Raw genomic sequence first — 18,559 nt, 5'->3', positions numbered from 1 at the left:
TATATGTATATACTTTACTCATATACTCGGAGTCCGGACAGCTAACAAAAATATACTCGTGTATTAGCGAACGCGTGTTTACGAATTTATTTTACTGCACATTTATGCATATTAATAATATATATATATATATATATATATATATTGATAAAGTGACGCCTACTCCATGTGTTGTTGTTTATTCGAACAAATAATTATTATTCCCTTTCGTCCGCCAAAGAAACGTTATAATATTACATTATGTATGTATACGTTCATCCAGAAACATTCGGTCGTCCGTCTGTCCGTCATCGTCTTCGCCGTTCGACACATGGGCACACACATATTACATAGGTACTATACATAGTCGCTATTTTTAATAATAAATATATGATAGTGTTTCAAGTGTATAAACGTGTTCGTATATGCACATTTAATATATTTACATATATTACCGTGCGTATTATTGTGTGTGAAATCGCGTACAATGAATTTTGTATTGTTTATGTTTTTCCGCGATAATATTTCTCCATAATAACACTACACTTTTATGTAGTGCGTACTAGGCGTAGATATATAATTGATAATTATATATATTTATGTATATTAGAAGATTTATTATTATTTACCATATACCTTCGAAGTTTGATGTTTTTTAGTGTGTTTACTAAACACATATGTTCAGTATACATAAGACACTGTGTTATTGTTATTGCATTTACTATACACTTGACTGTAGTGCGTATATTGCAGTTTATAAATCGAACAAATACAATATGAATTTTTTTTGAAAACACCACGCCAGCACATTATCGGCCCGCCGCCGGTCATCACATAATATTATATCCTGTTTTCGACTGTTAGTTTTTTGCACTGTCATTCAAAACACGTCAATTATTAACTTAATCTAATATCAATAGTTATGATATTTTACATTATATTTTTCTCTAGACTACTGTTTAAGACGATTAAAGTTATGCATTATTATTTTCTTTCTCTGACCCACTTCGCGCAAATTTTGGTTCAGCTGCAGAACCAATCCTGTGTTACTACTTGTTAAATTCAAATTAGATTGAATTGGTGTATTATAAAACTCAGAGTTCAAGTACTTAATTTGTGTTTTTACGTTAAATTTTTAGAGATGTTTAAAAATATTGTGGTATTTAAAGGTTAATGTTAAATTTTAGTATTTTACATAAATTGCATAACAATTGAAACATCGTAAGACATCCAAGGTAATGATCAGAATAACCTATTGATAACAGTTAATAACACAAGATTGGTCCTGCTGAACGAAAAATTGCTATGCAGCACGTGGACCTGTAGATAGAGAAAACAAATGGTGCAATGACATCTTGATAATATTTATGTATATATTTAATTAGTAATCAATATTAGATTCCTTATATAATTATATTATAATACGAGTAATAGTATAGATCACCATAGATGTAGATAATCTGTTGTTCAAATTTTACGAACTGTTTTACATTTTACTTTTTTATTTTATCATTACAGCCGCAGTTACACGGTTTCCTAAGTTTGGCAAACGATCAATTTCATTACTCACACTTTTCTGTTGGAATAATCTGGCGTATTACCGTCGACTATCTGCAACAAAATTGATCATTGACTATCTGCGTTTGATAAGCAAACCAGTAAACTACTGTCGGCCAATTTTATACATATAAAAAAAGTATGTAAGCACACGATTATTACAATTAATATAATAATTTTATATGTAACTGCAATTTAATACTAATTTCAATTAGACTCGTGTCAAAGACGTCAGAACGATTTTTAATCTGTAAATATTAAGTGATTTAATGAGTAATGACGGAATAAAAAAAAAAAACCTACATTTCATTATTATATTATACGCAGACGCAATTATAAATGATATAATTATACATAATATTAAATTGGTTGTTTTAAAATCAAATTTCATTGAAACATATACACAATACAATTTAATAGTTAATCATTTTGTTTACACTTGTCGAATATTATGTGGCTTTTATAAAGACTATTTAAAGGTTTAAAACCATTCTTTCTCTTGTATAAGGCGTATATAAGGTTTATATACAATATAGATAAATAATAATAATAATTCATTCATTAAGTGAAATAAGTAAAATAATTTATCATCAAATAAATATTAATATTGTGAATGTATGAAAATAAATTTAAGCTCGTTTTCCGTATAATATTTACTGAGGCACCATATATCCTCAATAAGTTAATTCGACAAGAAAGAAATCGACGCAATAGTTCAAAGCATCATCTGAAGTATGTAGTTGTACGTAGGTATCTAATTATAAAACTAAATTCTAAGAAAACATTTATTATCGTTAAACGTCATTTATGTATTTTGAAAAAACATGTTTTTTTCTCAATGTACAACTTTTGATTATATAATAATTATATTTTATAAATACTAAATACCTATAATTAATAATAGCGATGACGAAATAAAAAAAAAACCCAATCGCTTACGTGGAAAAGATTATGAAGTTTTTAAAAAAATTTTTAAAATACAATTAAAAACTTAGATATATATTTTATTTTTGAGTAGGTATTCTAATTTTACGATCATAACAGTCCACAATAACATGTAAGACTGCATACTAATTTTCAATAATACAATAATAATTACTTTTTCAATTTTTTTTTTCGATAACCTGTTAACATAAATAAATAATATATTAGAAAAAACATTGTAGTTGAAAAAAATATATCCAGTAGGTTATTCACTATTTAGCAATAAATTATTATTTTTTATTTGAAACCAATTGTGTTTTAAATTTAAATAAAATTGTTCGGATGAATGATATAAAAATCGGAGCTCGTAAGCTCATGTCCTTAACAAAGCCTAAATAAATATGCACTCATGCACTAAAAACTGGCAAAATTTGCATTGAAATATGCCTTAAATGTTTAGACATATTCATTTATATGAACTATAAATTTAAAATTATGCCCTTGGAATATACAGATTAAAAAAGGGAAAAAAGAAAGGTTGAAATAGTCAAAAATAAATCGTTGTAAAAGTATCAAGAATATAAGAGTGCTTCATACGAGTATAACATGTTTTCTACTAATTTCGTAATGTGGATGTCATATCTACATTGATTAACGAAATTAAATAGTGACTTCTGCATTTTATTTTTACGGCTTCGACAATTATTCTCGTATATTTTATACAATAAAAATTTATAAATTATTAAATTTTTCATAAAATTTTGGCCAAAAATACGCTAAAAATTTCATCATTGATTTTTACACTCTATGAATGTTCTACATTCAGAATACATTTTACAAGATACAAATAAATAATCGAATAACTTTACTATTTTGTTGTTATAAAAAGACAGTTGTGCGCCTACAGATATTGTGCTCTACTTTTGAATATTTATGATTTATTCAAATACGCCGTGTCTATCAAGCGCAATCGATTCTCCAATAGGTATATCTATATTATGATCTTTCTTTTACAATTTCTTTTGTATCTAAATAATGATCATGATATTTAAAGTATAATGACTTGTATGCACTAACCGACCATGAGACAATCACTTTAATCAAGATCGTGCCATGAAACCAATGTCTTGTCATAAATTAATTTTTATTGGATATACAGTATATCTACCTGTGTGAATCGTCTTCTTGTATGCTAAAGGCGTAATAATAGATAGCGGTGTATTATAATATGAGGTCAGATTACTTCCACGACTCCACATAACTTAAAAGCATATGGATTTTTTTTTCATTTTTATCTTTAGGTTTATTGTTTTTCACTTTATTATAGTTAATCTATATTGACAAGATGCTTTACACGTCTACAAATTCACAAGTTCTCAAACTTAAATCATTATTTTTAAATATATTAAAATTGAACACCGAAAAAATATTTATTCCAGTCAAATGAAAATATTAAGATAGACTTATAAATTATAATATTCAAAGTCTAATAAAATACTTAATTTTATAGTTTATTATTTAATTTTCATATATTATAATATATTTTGTAAATCAATACATTTTTATATTTTTATTTTTATGTATTTTTAAAAACTAATTATAAAAAAATGAATATTATTTTCCTAATCGCTGCAATTACAACATAATATATATTTAAAATCTTTAACTATAAATAATTTACCTATGTTCATTCATTCCCATTCAGTTATGGTGACCTTATTTTCATAGCTATACTGTACGTATACTTGTTTTTGTGCAACGTCCTAATATGATTAATACGATACAACTGTGAATAAATAATGAAATATAATTTTTTTAACATTCTAAAACATTTTTATTAAATTTTCCAAAATTAAAGCTTTAAATATAGTATATGGTTTATTGTAATATGTAGGGTAAAACTGATATTTAAATCTTTGTCCAACCTTATACTATTGTCTATTCTTTAATGTGAGTCACTCACGTGCATAAATATGACGTTTTCTTACGATTTGTTTAATTTATTGAATAGTTAATGTAAAAAAATAGAACTTTTAAATTATTCTTATAATATACCTGTAATAAATAATACTGTATTTTTTTTTTCATAAAAAATTTTCCAATATAAAATATTGAGTACTATTCTTTATTAGTTATAATCATATTATTAAACTATTTTTTGTAAATTGTAATGGTAAACCGTTTTTATGTGTAATTGTATTTGTAGTATATTTTATAGTCTAGAATACATAGGCTATTAAATGAGCATAGAAGTGTAGAATAATTATAGGTAAGTTTGTGGCCTATAAATTATAACCGTTTAATTTTTTATCAGTTTTAATAGTATTTTAAATCATATAGTACAATAATTATAACCTATTATTTATAATAATTATTTTGATTACAAAATTACAATTTTAAACACTCTTATTGTAACATATTAAGACTGTAAAAACAATTCAATTAATTTTTGTTTTTTTTTTAAGTATATAATATACAATCTATACTCTAGAGTACAATTTCTAAGAATATTTGATAAGTAATTCTACTCAGTTACAAAAAAATGTACTAGTTTTGTTTTTTTAAAAATAAAATGTAACATTAACTATATTATTGATTCTTTTGAATTTATCTAGTTTAATATAAATATCTAAATTTCAAGTCTATTTAGACTTAATTATGGAATAATACCTTAAACAATTAGAATATTATTCTATGGTCCACGATCAAGACTTTCAAACAGGTTGATGGAGTAATGTATTTTTAAAATTTTCTTATGATGCTTTTCGGGTCCGATTCAATTTATTCAGTGGTTACCGAGAGTTAAAATTCTCTAGTCTAATAAGTTTTTTTTTACGTACAGGTGCTCAAGTGGGTACAAAAAACGAAATTATATCAGTGAAAACTATTGGTCACGTGATACCGGTGAATGTTACACTATAAGTACTAGCGAGCTGCGTATTGGAAGGCCGGCCACAGGTAGTGACCTCGGCATTGAAGTCTCTTCGCCGAGACAACGTCGTTCAACAGTTATCGTGTGTACGACTTCCTGACTGATGGAAAAATAGCCGCGTTGTACAAGTAATTCCAGTAAAATTCAATTGTTTTATTATTTATTTTATATATTTTTTTTTTTTACTCTATTTTACAATTTACGATTTCTCACGGCAATTGAATACTAATTTATTTTTACTCTCTAATTATAATTTCTAGATGATTATTATTTATCACTGAAATTAACTATTTATCAAGTATAGAAATATAGTGTTAAATCGCACCCGAAAACCGCACAGTTGTTGTTCTCACTACCGGACTCATCGGTTCATAATTGCTTTTGTTCTGCAGTGTGATATACCTACACTTTGTGAGTAATTGTGATTTGGTTTTTAAAAACTTATTTATGAAAAAGATTCTCATATATTTCTTGTGAATAAGAACAAAATGGAAAAGCCGTGTCGGTATGACTTATCCGCAATTAAAAGATCACTGGAGCTGGCTGAAACTCTTGCTAGTGTTAGCTTAATGACATCTCCAGCTGCAAAACGACGTTTACAAGCAAGAAGTGTTGAATTAGGATTAAGACCAGGCCAACCGTATGAACCACCCAGAGAATTACTTTTGTACTTGGTTAGGTAAGTTTTAAAAAAAATTATGGTTACTTGTCACATGGTTAATTTTTGTGTAAATATAGAATTAATTGATATCTATATTATACTATTTTAATCATGTGTATTATTTAATACCCAATGATTCTATTTTAAGATATAATATTTAATTTATGTTTCATTCAACATAAATAATATTTATTTTATGACAGTAGACACTATGTAATAATAAATCATTCGTTGAGTACACCTATCTACATTTCAATACAAATATTTAATGGACAATGGCATGGGCATAGGTAGAAAATATTTTCGGAGGGGGTTTTGGTCTAGGTCTTTTATTAATATTATAAAACATTAAAATTAAATATGAATTATTTATTTAGTTTTATCTTTAATTTCGAGGGGTGTTTGAACACCCAAACTCCTCTTACTTACACTCATAGACAATAGTATTATTTTAACAATTTATGTTAATTAATGATAAACGTTAACTGCAATTTTTACATTAAAAAGCATGTATTTTTCCCCTTTACGATAGAAAAATAATAATTACATTATGCATATTTAAAATTATTATAACTAATTCGAAAATCATTAAATATTAATGTCTCATCTCATGCAGAATTACTGTTTAATAGTGATAAAAATATTTTAAATAGTGACTGAATTATTCTACCACTTCAGATTAGTAAATTCTCGTAACATAACATTCCGTATATGTACATACAAAATTTGTTATTTTTTTTTTAAATAATTATTTTTGTGAATTTAAAATTAAATTCTTTAGCACTTAATACTACTATATCTATTATAATTTCTAAATATTTAATAATAAAACACTTAATGAAACATAAATTACAATATTGTAAGTTAGAAATTTCATAAACATCTACATAATATTTTCATCGTGCTAAATTAATTTTTATTTATTCTCATAATACAATACGAGTATATAGCCATTTAATAGGTATGTATTCTAATTTTTTGTATGTAAATTAATCGGTATTTTGATATATAAAAATTAAAGATTATGCGGGTTAATATTATGAATTATGATAATCATGTAGAAAAGACTTGTCAAACAGCATAATTTTTATTACTATGTAAATTATACTGAATGAATAGATAAAATTTGTTATTTTTTATGAAAATAGATCTGTAATTGGTTATAAGTAAATTTATTTAGTTAACAGTTTTAGAAAAAAAAAGGTTTTTAAAATAACTCTATAATTGGTTATATATTAATTAATTTAATTAAAATTAAAAAAAAAAATTTTTAATAACTTTTGATGACCTCGAATATAAATTATAATTAATTTCAATATAAATTATATAACAAGTAATATTTTTTCACATTTTTTATTTTTGTTTTTAAACTCATATTATGAGTAACTTTTAATTCTTAAGGTCTGTACTTGGTGCTTATTAAAATTTATCTTAAAATTTAAGGATCAAAAAATGAATATGTAGTGTTATCGTAGGTAATATTTCTAAAATATATACACATTTCTCAAATGGTAAATTTTTTCAAATGTACAATACTTATTCACCGTATTTTATTTCAAAGTCAATAAAGATAATGATCCTCTTTCTAAAATGTAATTTCTTATATTATATTATTATGATTAAACTTTAATTTATCAATTCATATATTAAATAGTTAGTAAACAGTTAACTTCAATCAAGTGATTAGATATAAGAACATTGATTTAAAAACAATAAATATTTTAGTTCAATTTAAATTATAAAATATATTTTAATAATGTTATTTTGGTTAAACTCAGTTAAGAGTATAATATGACTTCAAAAAAGTAATTTATATCAAATTAATTAAAATAATTTTTTTCAACTATTTTATTATTTTATTACTAAAAATATCTAATTTTTAAATACTGTAGGTATTAAATGATGAAAATCAGTATATAATTCTAAACTGCTAATAACGTAAATAACGTAAATGACAAAATGAATAATTTATATTTGAAAAGTTTCATTCCATGTCTACTATACTATGTGTTTATGTAAAATAAAATAATTAATTTTGTTGAAACCTTACACAATTACTCTGACCCTTGTGAAAATTGACTTGGTAGTTGACGCGTAGTAATACATCAGTTGCAATAAGAGTTAAAATCAGTTATTTTATTATCATTGTTGATAAAATATTTCATCCAGTTTATTTAAGTACCCACTAAGTATTGATGGTGGAAGAGTGTATAATGTTTTATTAATGGTTATAATTCTGTACAAGTGTCAAGTGTTAAACTATATTACTTAAATCGTTTTGCAAGCATTATTTATTAACTAAATATTAAGTAAGTTTGTTATTATTAACCTTAACATTAATACATTATAATTTATTTTATTTAGTAGGTAAACGTTTTATAAACTACCTACTTACGCTAAAAAAAAATAAATTATTTTGCTGTAATCATGTTAAAATTTAATACATTTTTCATTTCATGGACAATTATTAAATGTATTATATACTATTTGAACACATTTTACCATGTATCAATGCGTTTACTATTTATGTAGAAACTATTTGTTTATTTGTATATACATTTAATACATTTTAAAATCAAATCCTGATAAAAAGTTTTAAGTCAATTTATATTAAAACTTACAATTTCTTAAACGATTTTTTTTAAAAGTTTTTTAAATTTAATTATATTGATCTATTAAAACGAAAAAGTGAAAGTGAGTCATAATAATTATTAGATATAATATTGTTAATTGTTATAGGCAGCTATTATTGTTATTTCCTTATTGGTAAATTGTAGTATGTTTACAAAAATAGGTAGGTGTAAGGCACTAAAATCTAAGATGTACATTTCAATACGAAACAAAAACAATACATAGACCTTGATATAATAACTAAATATAAAACAAACAATTAGAAAAATGAGATATAATACTAAAATAGTAAAATGTTTTGCCTTGATACTGAGTAGTCAGAATCAGTTTATCGAATTAAGTTTAGCATTAATCCAAAAATAAAACTAGTCAATAATTTGTAAATTTCACGAAAATCAAGGTTTATCTTTATTATTTTATGCATAATCTTCAATCAGAAGTTGACATTGAAATAGTGAAAGAAAATCCACACAATTATTTTGAATTATGTGTATAAAATAAGTATACCAGTTTTAATTATAGTGTATAATATATCATGTTTTTATCGAACTCTAGTTACTAAAGCACTGTTATTATGGCTAACGTAAATACATAGTATAATGTTAATTATTATCAATAGTGTTAAATATTTAGTCTTCTCTAAATTTTATGTTAAAAGGACCCCCCCCCTCATAAGTAAAACATATATAATGATTTCTTTTATGGAATATTATAATTAACAAAGATTTTTTATTCACATATATATATATATATATATATATATAAATGGTAACCCCCTATAAACGAATTCTGCTTACACCACTAGTTAACAGTTTAATAATTATTTAAATATATACATGAAATGAATCCATTTGGGACACAACGTAAGATTTCAAAATAAATTACTGATTTGAAAATTTGTATGTTAAGTAAGAATTTAGAAATTATATTATTTAGTATTTATTTTAAATTTTACATCATGTTTTATAAATTATTAATATTTGTACATATTCCGTATCGTTCCAGCACATACCTGCTTGATAGTTGATATTAATTATTATTTAATAAAAATGACTTTATAATTGTAATCGATAAACTTTTCAAATATTATTTAGATTGGACTTTTAAATAAATACTATTTATGATGATGATGAGATATATATATTAAAATTTTAAACAGTATTAATGTATTCCCATAATAACATAAATTAATAAACGGAATAAACAAATTTGTCAATAAACTTATTAATTTTTTGTATAATGATTATGAAAGGGATGCATTGAATATTGAACATAAAAGTCGAAATAAAAATTAAAATAAGTCCTTAATTCTGCAGGTAGGTCTTTAAATATAGTCTAAGTGGACGAATAATAAGTATAAGTTTTGGTAGGTAAAAACTAAATAGTGGTTGTTATAAATCATAACAATAACAGCAGTGGTGTGTTGAAACTTATATACCAGCTACTGGATTTTCCAAGTATGCTCGCCACTATTTTTTTCCGTTAATAATATGATTATTCAAGTTCTGACTTTTAGAATTTCCATGTAGGTGGCACTTACGTATTGTTCACAATATTATATTCAGACACTTACCTCGAGCCTCTTCCGAATATTTTTCCTATTTACGCCATTGATAGTGCGTCTTGGCGAAGAACATTTTTGACAAAAATAAAATAACAAACTCCAAAAAAAAAATATATATATCCCAACGAACCTTTACGACTATGTAGAAAAAAAATAGCTGTTGAGTGGCTAAAATCTATGTTTGGGGAGCCAAGTCTCATAGACCTACCCCCTCTTCCCAAAAATAGTGGCCCAATACATTTAGTTGAGGCGATAACGGATTCAGTATTGATAGAATACCTACATAATAAATAACAATATAATGACAGATTTACCACAGTTCAAAACTTGTAGACCTATACCACGCACGGCGTTAATAATAATATAATATCATCAATATTATCGTATTGTTATAATTACGTGCGGTGGCGGTAAGCACCAGCTAGGTGGGCAGATATCCGATAACGACTCGGTCACCGCGGGACTCGCGCACAATGAGAATACGAACCGACTCACCGGCGGTGGCGGGGGCGCGTAATCCGCTACACGCGCGACCAGTAACATAATATTATTATAATGGGTAATAGCCCATTGTATACGGTCGTCGTTCGTCTCTGGACGGAGAAGAGATTGACAACTTTGATACAGACACGAGGAGGCTGCGTGCACTTTTCTCGCGCGTGTACACGCCGCATATATTAAATTGTTTAACACGTCTTATTATTATTATTATTATATCGTATAAGTATAATATCGTTAAAATACAGGGTGATTCACCAAGCACGATCACTCCTACTACTTACTCGAGGAGTGTCTCGCACTGATACACACTTCTGTTTTTCAAATGAAATCCATCCCCCTTTTTTTTTTGTAAATTATATAGTCGATAATTTTTTTGAAATGTTGATGTGCTTAGTTCAAAATTTGAACGAACAGTTTTTCAATTTTTAAAATGTATTCAACTAGAATAATAGTCCTTAAAAATGATTCTACAAAAATAAATAATAAATGTAATATTCGATCTATTATTTATTATACTCTTGGACCGTATTTACCAAACTTAAATGTCGATAGATTAATATTAATCGCTAAAATGTTTATATACCGCTACCTATCTTCCAAACGTATTATAATGAACCTTATCGTTAATACGCAGAGTTAAATAACTCAAAAAATATTCGTTTGAAATTCGATTTTGATACCCTAATAATCTTGAATTATGGTTTAATACAAATTCGATTTTTAGTAAAAAGCTTTTTTTTATTAGAATTCCGAAATCAAGACCATTTTACAATGAAAAAGGTTTTTAGTTTTTGTCGATCATCAGATGAGATATTGTACCTAGAATTAATTTTTATCATCGTATTTTAGGAACACGGAGACCATATTTTAGTTTTTTCGCACTGTTCTGTTATTAAAATTATCGTTGTTATTATCACAAAAACTCCGCAAAAATGTGTGCCATTATAATGGAAGACGGTAGTTGGAATTGAAAAGGTTAAAATTTCCAAAAAAGTTATCCTCTACATGATTTAGTGTATAAAACGAGGGTTTTCGTATGAAAATTAGAATTTCGTATCTCCACACAATACTTCTTTAGTGGAAAAAAATTATCATTAATTTGAATACTGTCTGTATGTATATTAAAAATCAGATTTTGAACAACTGCGTGTTATTAAAGAAAAGAAGGAGCAAGCATGCTTGGTGGATCACTCTGTTTATGACGCATATACATTTACAGCGCAGTGTATACATCATTATACATCTTAAGTACACATTATATATATATATATATATATATATATAGTTTACGGATAAATATCGGTACAGACCGCGTGACGTAAATAGGTACAAACCAGCGTTGCAGTGTGCGTGAACGATAGTATAATTTTGTAAACGCGTACAATATAATGGGTACACGCGCTGTGACTTTTGTACGGGTGTACGGGTTAGAGAAGAGAAAACGTGAACAAAAAACATCACGTGACTAGAATGGACGAGAAAAAAATGAATAGTAAAAAGTTTCGTTAAGCCACGTATTTGCATAACTGTAGCGAATCCATGGCGCTTGTATAAATAAGGAATCGTAGCGGGCGGAGAACGAGTCTTCCACGGCGTTTTCAGCTTTCGTATAACTACGTCATACCGAACAGTTCGGGCGCGCGTTCGAGTCGGGATTTTTAAAAAGCAAAATACTCGTTTTTTGTTTTTCGTCAACGCTATTTACTCTACTTGTACATACATACACACGCATTCCATCTATATCAACACAGTTTTCGATTTATAAATTTTACACACGCCATGTCCGAAAACGCTGCAACCGTAGACTTAGACTATCCAGAAATGGGATCGCCAAATTATTCCAACACCTTTCAATTGAGCGCACTTCATAAGAAGAGACTTTCGATAATTAGGTAAAGAAATACGCGGTTATTGTAATAAACAGGGTTATGAATTTAAAAAAATACTTAATACATATTGTACACTCAAAGGTAACCAGGACATATTTGTGGTCTTAATTGTAAGTCTATAATAATTGGTACATTCAGATTAAAAATACGTAAGGCCATGGAACAGCAGTAGAGTACCTGATACTCTTCTTATTTAAAAACATTTTTAATTATCTACTACTTTTTACGGTCGTATAAAATATAATAATCTTGTAATACCATTTAAAATAGAATGATTAAAAACAAACAAAGCTAGTAAAATAGTACATTAATTAAACAATATTAATTATATCACAGTATTATACACAATTATTATAAATTATTTGAATATTTTAAACAAAGGCACTACATATTATTAAATATTTACTACAACTATACAGCGGTAACAAATTTTATTTTAAGGGTTGGACTCTATTATAACTAATTGTTTTACTTGCTAAAATACCTGTAGGATATATCATATCAATAATCAATAATTTAATACGTAATTACTAATTAATATATGAAATATACAAATATAAATACATGGTAATAACGTTTTCCTAGTAGGTTGTAGGTACCTGATACAACTACAAAAATTACAAATACATTCAACTACATTATTGTTCTGAATTCCTTTTTTTGATTTAATATTTGCCTACGTTATTCATTTATTATATTGTTTGTAAATAGGTAAATATATATTTATTAAGAATATATTATTTAGGTAGCATTTTTTTCTTAACATCAATATTTTTCATTTCATTTTTTAAAATTCCTTTCAAATGTATACATTGAAAATAATTTTGTAGAAAAAAATGAGCCGCAATCTCCTGAACCGTGCCCTCCTTAATTCAGATTGGATTTATAACTGAAAAATTATTGTCATAGTTTGTCAAAAAAACATCAAATCTAACCAAATATTTTTTGATGTCAGATACAAATTAGGAGGAAAGTAGACTAAGTATTATTTGTTATTAATTAAAATAATGTTACAAATTGGTCATTGCTCGTTATACGTTTAATAATTTCATACTACCCATAACCCAATTTCATGTTATAGTGTGGCGTAGATATTACATTTAAAAATGGCCTTACATAAATTATGTACTAAAAATTCTAAAATTCATGGTATTATGTAAAACAAACTTACTTGATGAAATAACTTTACTATTATGTTTATAGGTAGGTACGTAAGGTACCTATGGTTTTTAAAAGCGATATATTATGTGTTAAAAAAGATTTCAAACAAAATAAAATAAACTTTCATACTAAAATATCATATTTAAATAATGTAAGTTTATGTTATGTATGCGATGTTTGGAATAACCCATGGTTTTTCTCTGATCATGAATCATAGGGCCATGGCCCTCGGACCACAAGACTTGAGGTTTTTTAGGGGTCATAAATTGTAAACCACATATTTATTTTTATAATATTGTTTTATTAACAGGTAGGTACAGTGTACACTGTACACTTATAAATATTGTGTGCAAAGAAAATAAACATCTCGTGGCTTTAATCCTTGATATATGAACACAAATATTTATCAAAAAAAAAAAATTTATAATCTGGAAATAAAACGTTTGATGCTTTTTAATTTTCTCCCTATATATCGTTATTAGTGTTACGAGAAATAAATGCGATACGATAAGAACAATTTTATTACATCATATCATAATACAATACTAAATACACGTATCACATATCGGAGAGTCTGAAAACTGTGGCCTTGACAGTGGTGAAAAACCTTAATCCCGGCTTGGCAACGGCCAGCGGGTGGTGGGTACAGCTGTGCTACTGCGGCTTACGTCCTGTTCCGGCTGTAGTCCAAGTCGTCGTACGGCGCGTGGGATAGGTCGCGGAAACGGGTACGACAATAATGTATTTGTTAACGATTACCGCGGTACCGTTTGCCGCGCACGCTCGTGGAATTAGTAACCCAACGTACAACACACACACACATATTCATATGTATATATATATATTATATACATAATGATAATACACACATATTTATAGTACGCTGTAGGTTGTCCCGTAGTTGGCGCGCCATCCGTCACGACGACGTTATCACCGTGGCGCGCGTGTCTGATAAATGATAATGTTGTCTCGTTATTTCCAAAATTGTATTTCATTGACATTGACATTTTGAAGCGGACGGTTTTACGTGTCGTCGTTGTTGTTGTTTTTGACTGCCGTCTGTTTCGGTTGTTTTCGCACATTTTTGCTCGTCCGCAATCGTCGTTACTACACAATACGCTATTGCATTATGTTTATTATGTTTTTATATTCTTGACACACTCGACACTGTGCGCGCGCGCGCCCGCGTACTCCCCCCCAAGGGGGAAACTTTGTCCTATCGAATAGCGGATTATTTGGCCGTTTCTGTTCGACTATGTACTACTTGCGGTGCGCAGAGAATTTCACACAAGAAACATTGTACGTATTCGGTATTTACGGCCCCCCGACCTTGGGTTCGAAACGTAAACGTTAATTTTTCATTTTTTTGCCATGTTGCTGACTCGGCAATCGTAGGTAGGTAAAGCCATAGTTTGTAAATTTTCACGTTTGAATCCGTACATGATGATTAGACCGATTGTGCGCACCACCGCCCTAACGGCGCCACGAAAACTGGGTCCAAAGAAATTCTATTCCTCTAATGTTAATGGTGATGGGCCTAAAGCATCTGTCAAGACGAGAGCAGCGACTATGTTAAAATATATTTGGTAAGAGTCCGCTTTGCAGATGCTTATGCCCCCAGGCAAGTAACGATTAAACGACTTACATCAATTAATATTATTTAGTTGGGTATTTGTACAGTAACTGTGGCGTAACTATAGAGATCCTATCGTAATATATTTACTCACTTTTTATTTTGTGTTGCTCAGAAAACTAGATATTTTATTTTTGTAAATACTTCCTGTTTATAATTTAGATGTGTTTAGTCACAAATACATGTATTCCTAATGCATAGGTTATATCTTTTACATTAAAAATATCATACCCATCTTTCTTGTTAATTAATATTATAGTAAGTATAGATATATTGATTCCATAGAAACAATTGTATAAACTTGTAGACAATTTTTTATATAAAGAGACAATTACTAAATTTATATATTTATTAATGAATTATTATAGGATGGGAAGTTTTACATCTAGTGTGAAAATTGACAATGAAGATTCCCAAGACAAGGATTTAACATTTGAAAATCATGTGACCTACCAACAATTACTTGAATACTGCCGTGCTTATGATAATCAATGGCCTAACTCACAACTCATAAAGAGAACATTTACATCAATCCCATACGGTTAGTTTTATTTTATTTAATTCTATACTTCCCATTTTTATTATTCCTACATAATATTATTTACTGGCTATTCAAATGATGTGGTAGTGCTTACAATTATAATATTTTATAAAAAATAATATTTTTTTCATGAACTAAAGTTAATTTTAGTTTTTCTTTTAATGGTGCTATTAATGAGTAAAAAAAAAAACAGTTATATTAAAATAATTAATATTATTTCTTATAAATTGTCTAAAGCAACTATTTCATTAGAATAATTTATAAATTTCATCAAAATAAAATAATATTTGTATAAATATAGAATATTTATTGATCAAAAATTAAATTCTAATGCCTTATTTTTGTATACACCTTAACAGACTAATAATATTGTCTAACTTTATAATTCTATCATTCTTAAGATTATTTTATACATTTAATAAACTAATTTTTTTCTCAAAATGTGCAATTGAATAATTACCTATTTAATTAAATTGTTAATATTATTATATTTATAAACTTTTTTTAAATTTAAAAATGTATTTATTTAGACCCAGATAGTGTAGAAGGAAATCCTGTAAGAGTACTTCAGTGGAACGTTTTGTCACAAGGTAACTATTATGATCAGTAATTTGATATTTTTGTTATTGTATTACCATCATAGTTATTATTAACTGTAATTTTTGTACATATTTTACTATAGCATTGGGACAAAATAATGATAGATTTGACAGTTGTCCTTTAGAAGCTTTAGAATGGAAACACAGGAGATGTCATATGCTCGAAGAAATTCTGAGACATAATCCTGATATTATTTGTTTACAGGTTATATTAAAAAAAATATAAATATTTAATTAATAAAAATCTAATTATTTATTTTTATTTGTTGAGTAGGAAGTTGATCATTTTGATTTCCTCAGCAGAGCTCTAGCCACACAATCTTATAGTGGTCTATTTGTACCTAAACCAGATTCTCCATGTGTGTATATAAATGATAATAATGGACCTGATGGTTGTGCAATATTTTACAAAAATGATAAGTTTGATCTATTAGAAAAGCACGATAAAATTTTGCAAGTATGGACAGTGCACAGTAATCAGGTATAGAATTAATTTTAAAAATAGCAATTATTTAAGTGTTGTTAACACCATAAATTTTTCAGGTGTCATTACTATTGATTCTTCAAGATAAAAGTACACAAAAAGAATTATGCGTTTCTACTACTCATCTAAAAGCTCGTAAAGGAGCCTTGCTATCAACCTTGCGAAACGAACAAGGAAAAGATTTACTGCAATTCATATCTTCCCATGCTGCTGGCCGTCCAACAATTGTTTGTGGTGATTTTAATGCAGAACCTACAGAACCCGTTTACAATACCATGTGCAGTTGTTCTTATTTACCACTAGATAGTGCATATAAATTGTCTGGCTCAGAACCGCTGTACACTTCTTGGAAGATTCGTGGAGGCGAAGGCGAAGTTAAGCATACCATTGACTACATGTTTTACACTAAACATAAATTAACTGTTAGTAACATACTAAACATGCCAAAAGAAATTGATATTGGTGAAAATAGAGTACCATCTTTGTCTTATCCATCAGATCATTTTTCTTTGATAAGCGATTTTTATTTTAACAAGAATACAAGTGGTTGTGATTAATTTTATTTATATTATTTTATTTCAACAATAGTATTTACAGTAGAACCTCATTAATCCGGACAGCCATTTAAGGCTGTTTTTTTGTTTATTTTAGAATAGAATAAACAAGAAAGCAATTTTTGCAAATTTCCCACATATTATTGCAATTTAATACCAATTATAAATTGTCATTTATGTTATCTAATATTCGATTACGGTAGTTGGTTGCCTGTTAGTTATTATGGTGTGGAGTATTTCATATTTTACATATTAGTACATTAAATTTTATTCATTATTATTTATAATTTACATACATACTGTGATGTCGTTAATTAAATCTAGTCGAGGTAAAAAAACCATAAAACATCAGCTGTTTCTTCAAATCAGTATACCAGTATAATAATTATATGTATTTACTTAATAATGATTGTGTAGGGTCTAATACTATGTATGTATCTTGTATATTATAATATATATTCTTGAGTCTATAATACACATACGTTTTTTTGGTAATTTTGTGTAATTCGAATTTTTATTTATCCGAACAACCCAGAGTCCCAATTTGTTCAGAGTAATGAGGTTCAAATTGTATTGCACTTTTTCTCTTAAAAATTATAATGTAAATCATTTTTGTTTTAATAAGGAATTGAGTATTGACAATATAACTTATTATAAATTATTTTAAAGTTTGGTAATGTTGACCATTTATTGTTAGTTCAATAATACTTGCTTAAAATATGTGTACTATATGTATTCAGTTTAAATACTTATTTTTACCATTTTACCAACTTTATTTTGTGAGCACAATGAAGGAACTAAATAACCTTTATAAATTTTAAGTACTGGTTGAATTTACCAATCAAGACTAAAAATATAGTAAACATATTTATTTAAAAGAAAAACAGAGATCAAAATATTTTATTTATATTAATTTATAAGATATAATGATTTATTTAAAATCTATATT

The 18,559-nt window shown here is 27.0% G+C and overlaps 1 protein-coding gene across 8 annotated transcripts; it reads left to right on the top strand.

The window, feature by feature from the left end:
• The first annotated feature begins 251 nt into the window (after nt 1-251).
• LOC112595427 (nocturnin) lies at nt 252-18,493 on the top strand. 8 transcript variants are annotated; one of them, XM_025340629.1, is made up of 10 exons: nt 252-333; nt 1,498-1,675; nt 5,303-5,520; nt 5,653-5,803; nt 5,875-6,071; nt 15,801-15,973; nt 16,504-16,563; nt 16,656-16,777; nt 16,847-17,053; nt 17,116-18,493. In XM_025340629.1, the coding sequence occupies exons 5-10, from the start codon at nt 5,881-5,883 to the stop codon at nt 17,611-17,613; spliced, it is 1,251 nt and encodes a 416-aa protein (XP_025196414.1). In that variant the 5' UTR covers nt 252-333; nt 1,498-1,675; nt 5,303-5,520; nt 5,653-5,803; nt 5,875-5,880; the 3' UTR covers nt 17,614-18,493. The 8 variants fall into 8 exon arrangements, with proteins under 8 accessions (XP_025196414.1, XP_025196415.1, XP_025196418.1 ...); XM_025340630.1 differs by lacking the exons at nt 252-333; nt 1,498-1,675 and adding an exon at nt 2,184-2,268; XM_025340632.1 differs by lacking the exons at nt 252-333; nt 1,498-1,675; nt 5,303-5,520; nt 5,653-5,803; nt 5,875-6,071 and adding exons at nt 14,709-15,098; nt 15,195-15,385.
• The last annotated feature ends 66 nt before the right edge of the window (nt 18,494-18,559 follow it).

This window comes from Melanaphis sacchari, unplaced genomic scaffold (assembly GCF_002803265.2).
Source record: "Melanaphis sacchari strain LSU unplaced genomic scaffold, SCAv2.0 Contig27_pilon_pilon, whole genome shotgun sequence".
Lineage (NCBI taxonomy): Eukaryota > Metazoa > Arthropoda > Insecta > Hemiptera > Aphididae > Melanaphis > Melanaphis sacchari.
This window is presented reverse-complemented; position numbering and strand designations above follow the sequence as displayed.

Excerpts from the sequence above, each read along its gene's own strand:
- LOC112595427 (XM_025340629.1), top strand. The coding sequence starts at position 5,881 with ATGGAAAAGCCGTGTCGGTATGACTTATCCGCAATTAAAAGATCACTG. Across the intron at positions 16,564-16,655 it reads GTGGAACGTTTTGTCACAAG|CATTGGGACAAAATAATGAT; the intron begins GTAACTATTATG and ends ATTTTACTATAG. Across the intron at positions 16,778-16,846 it reads CTGATATTATTTGTTTACAG|GAAGTTGATCATTTTGATTT; the intron begins GTTATATTAAAA and ends TTTGTTGAGTAG.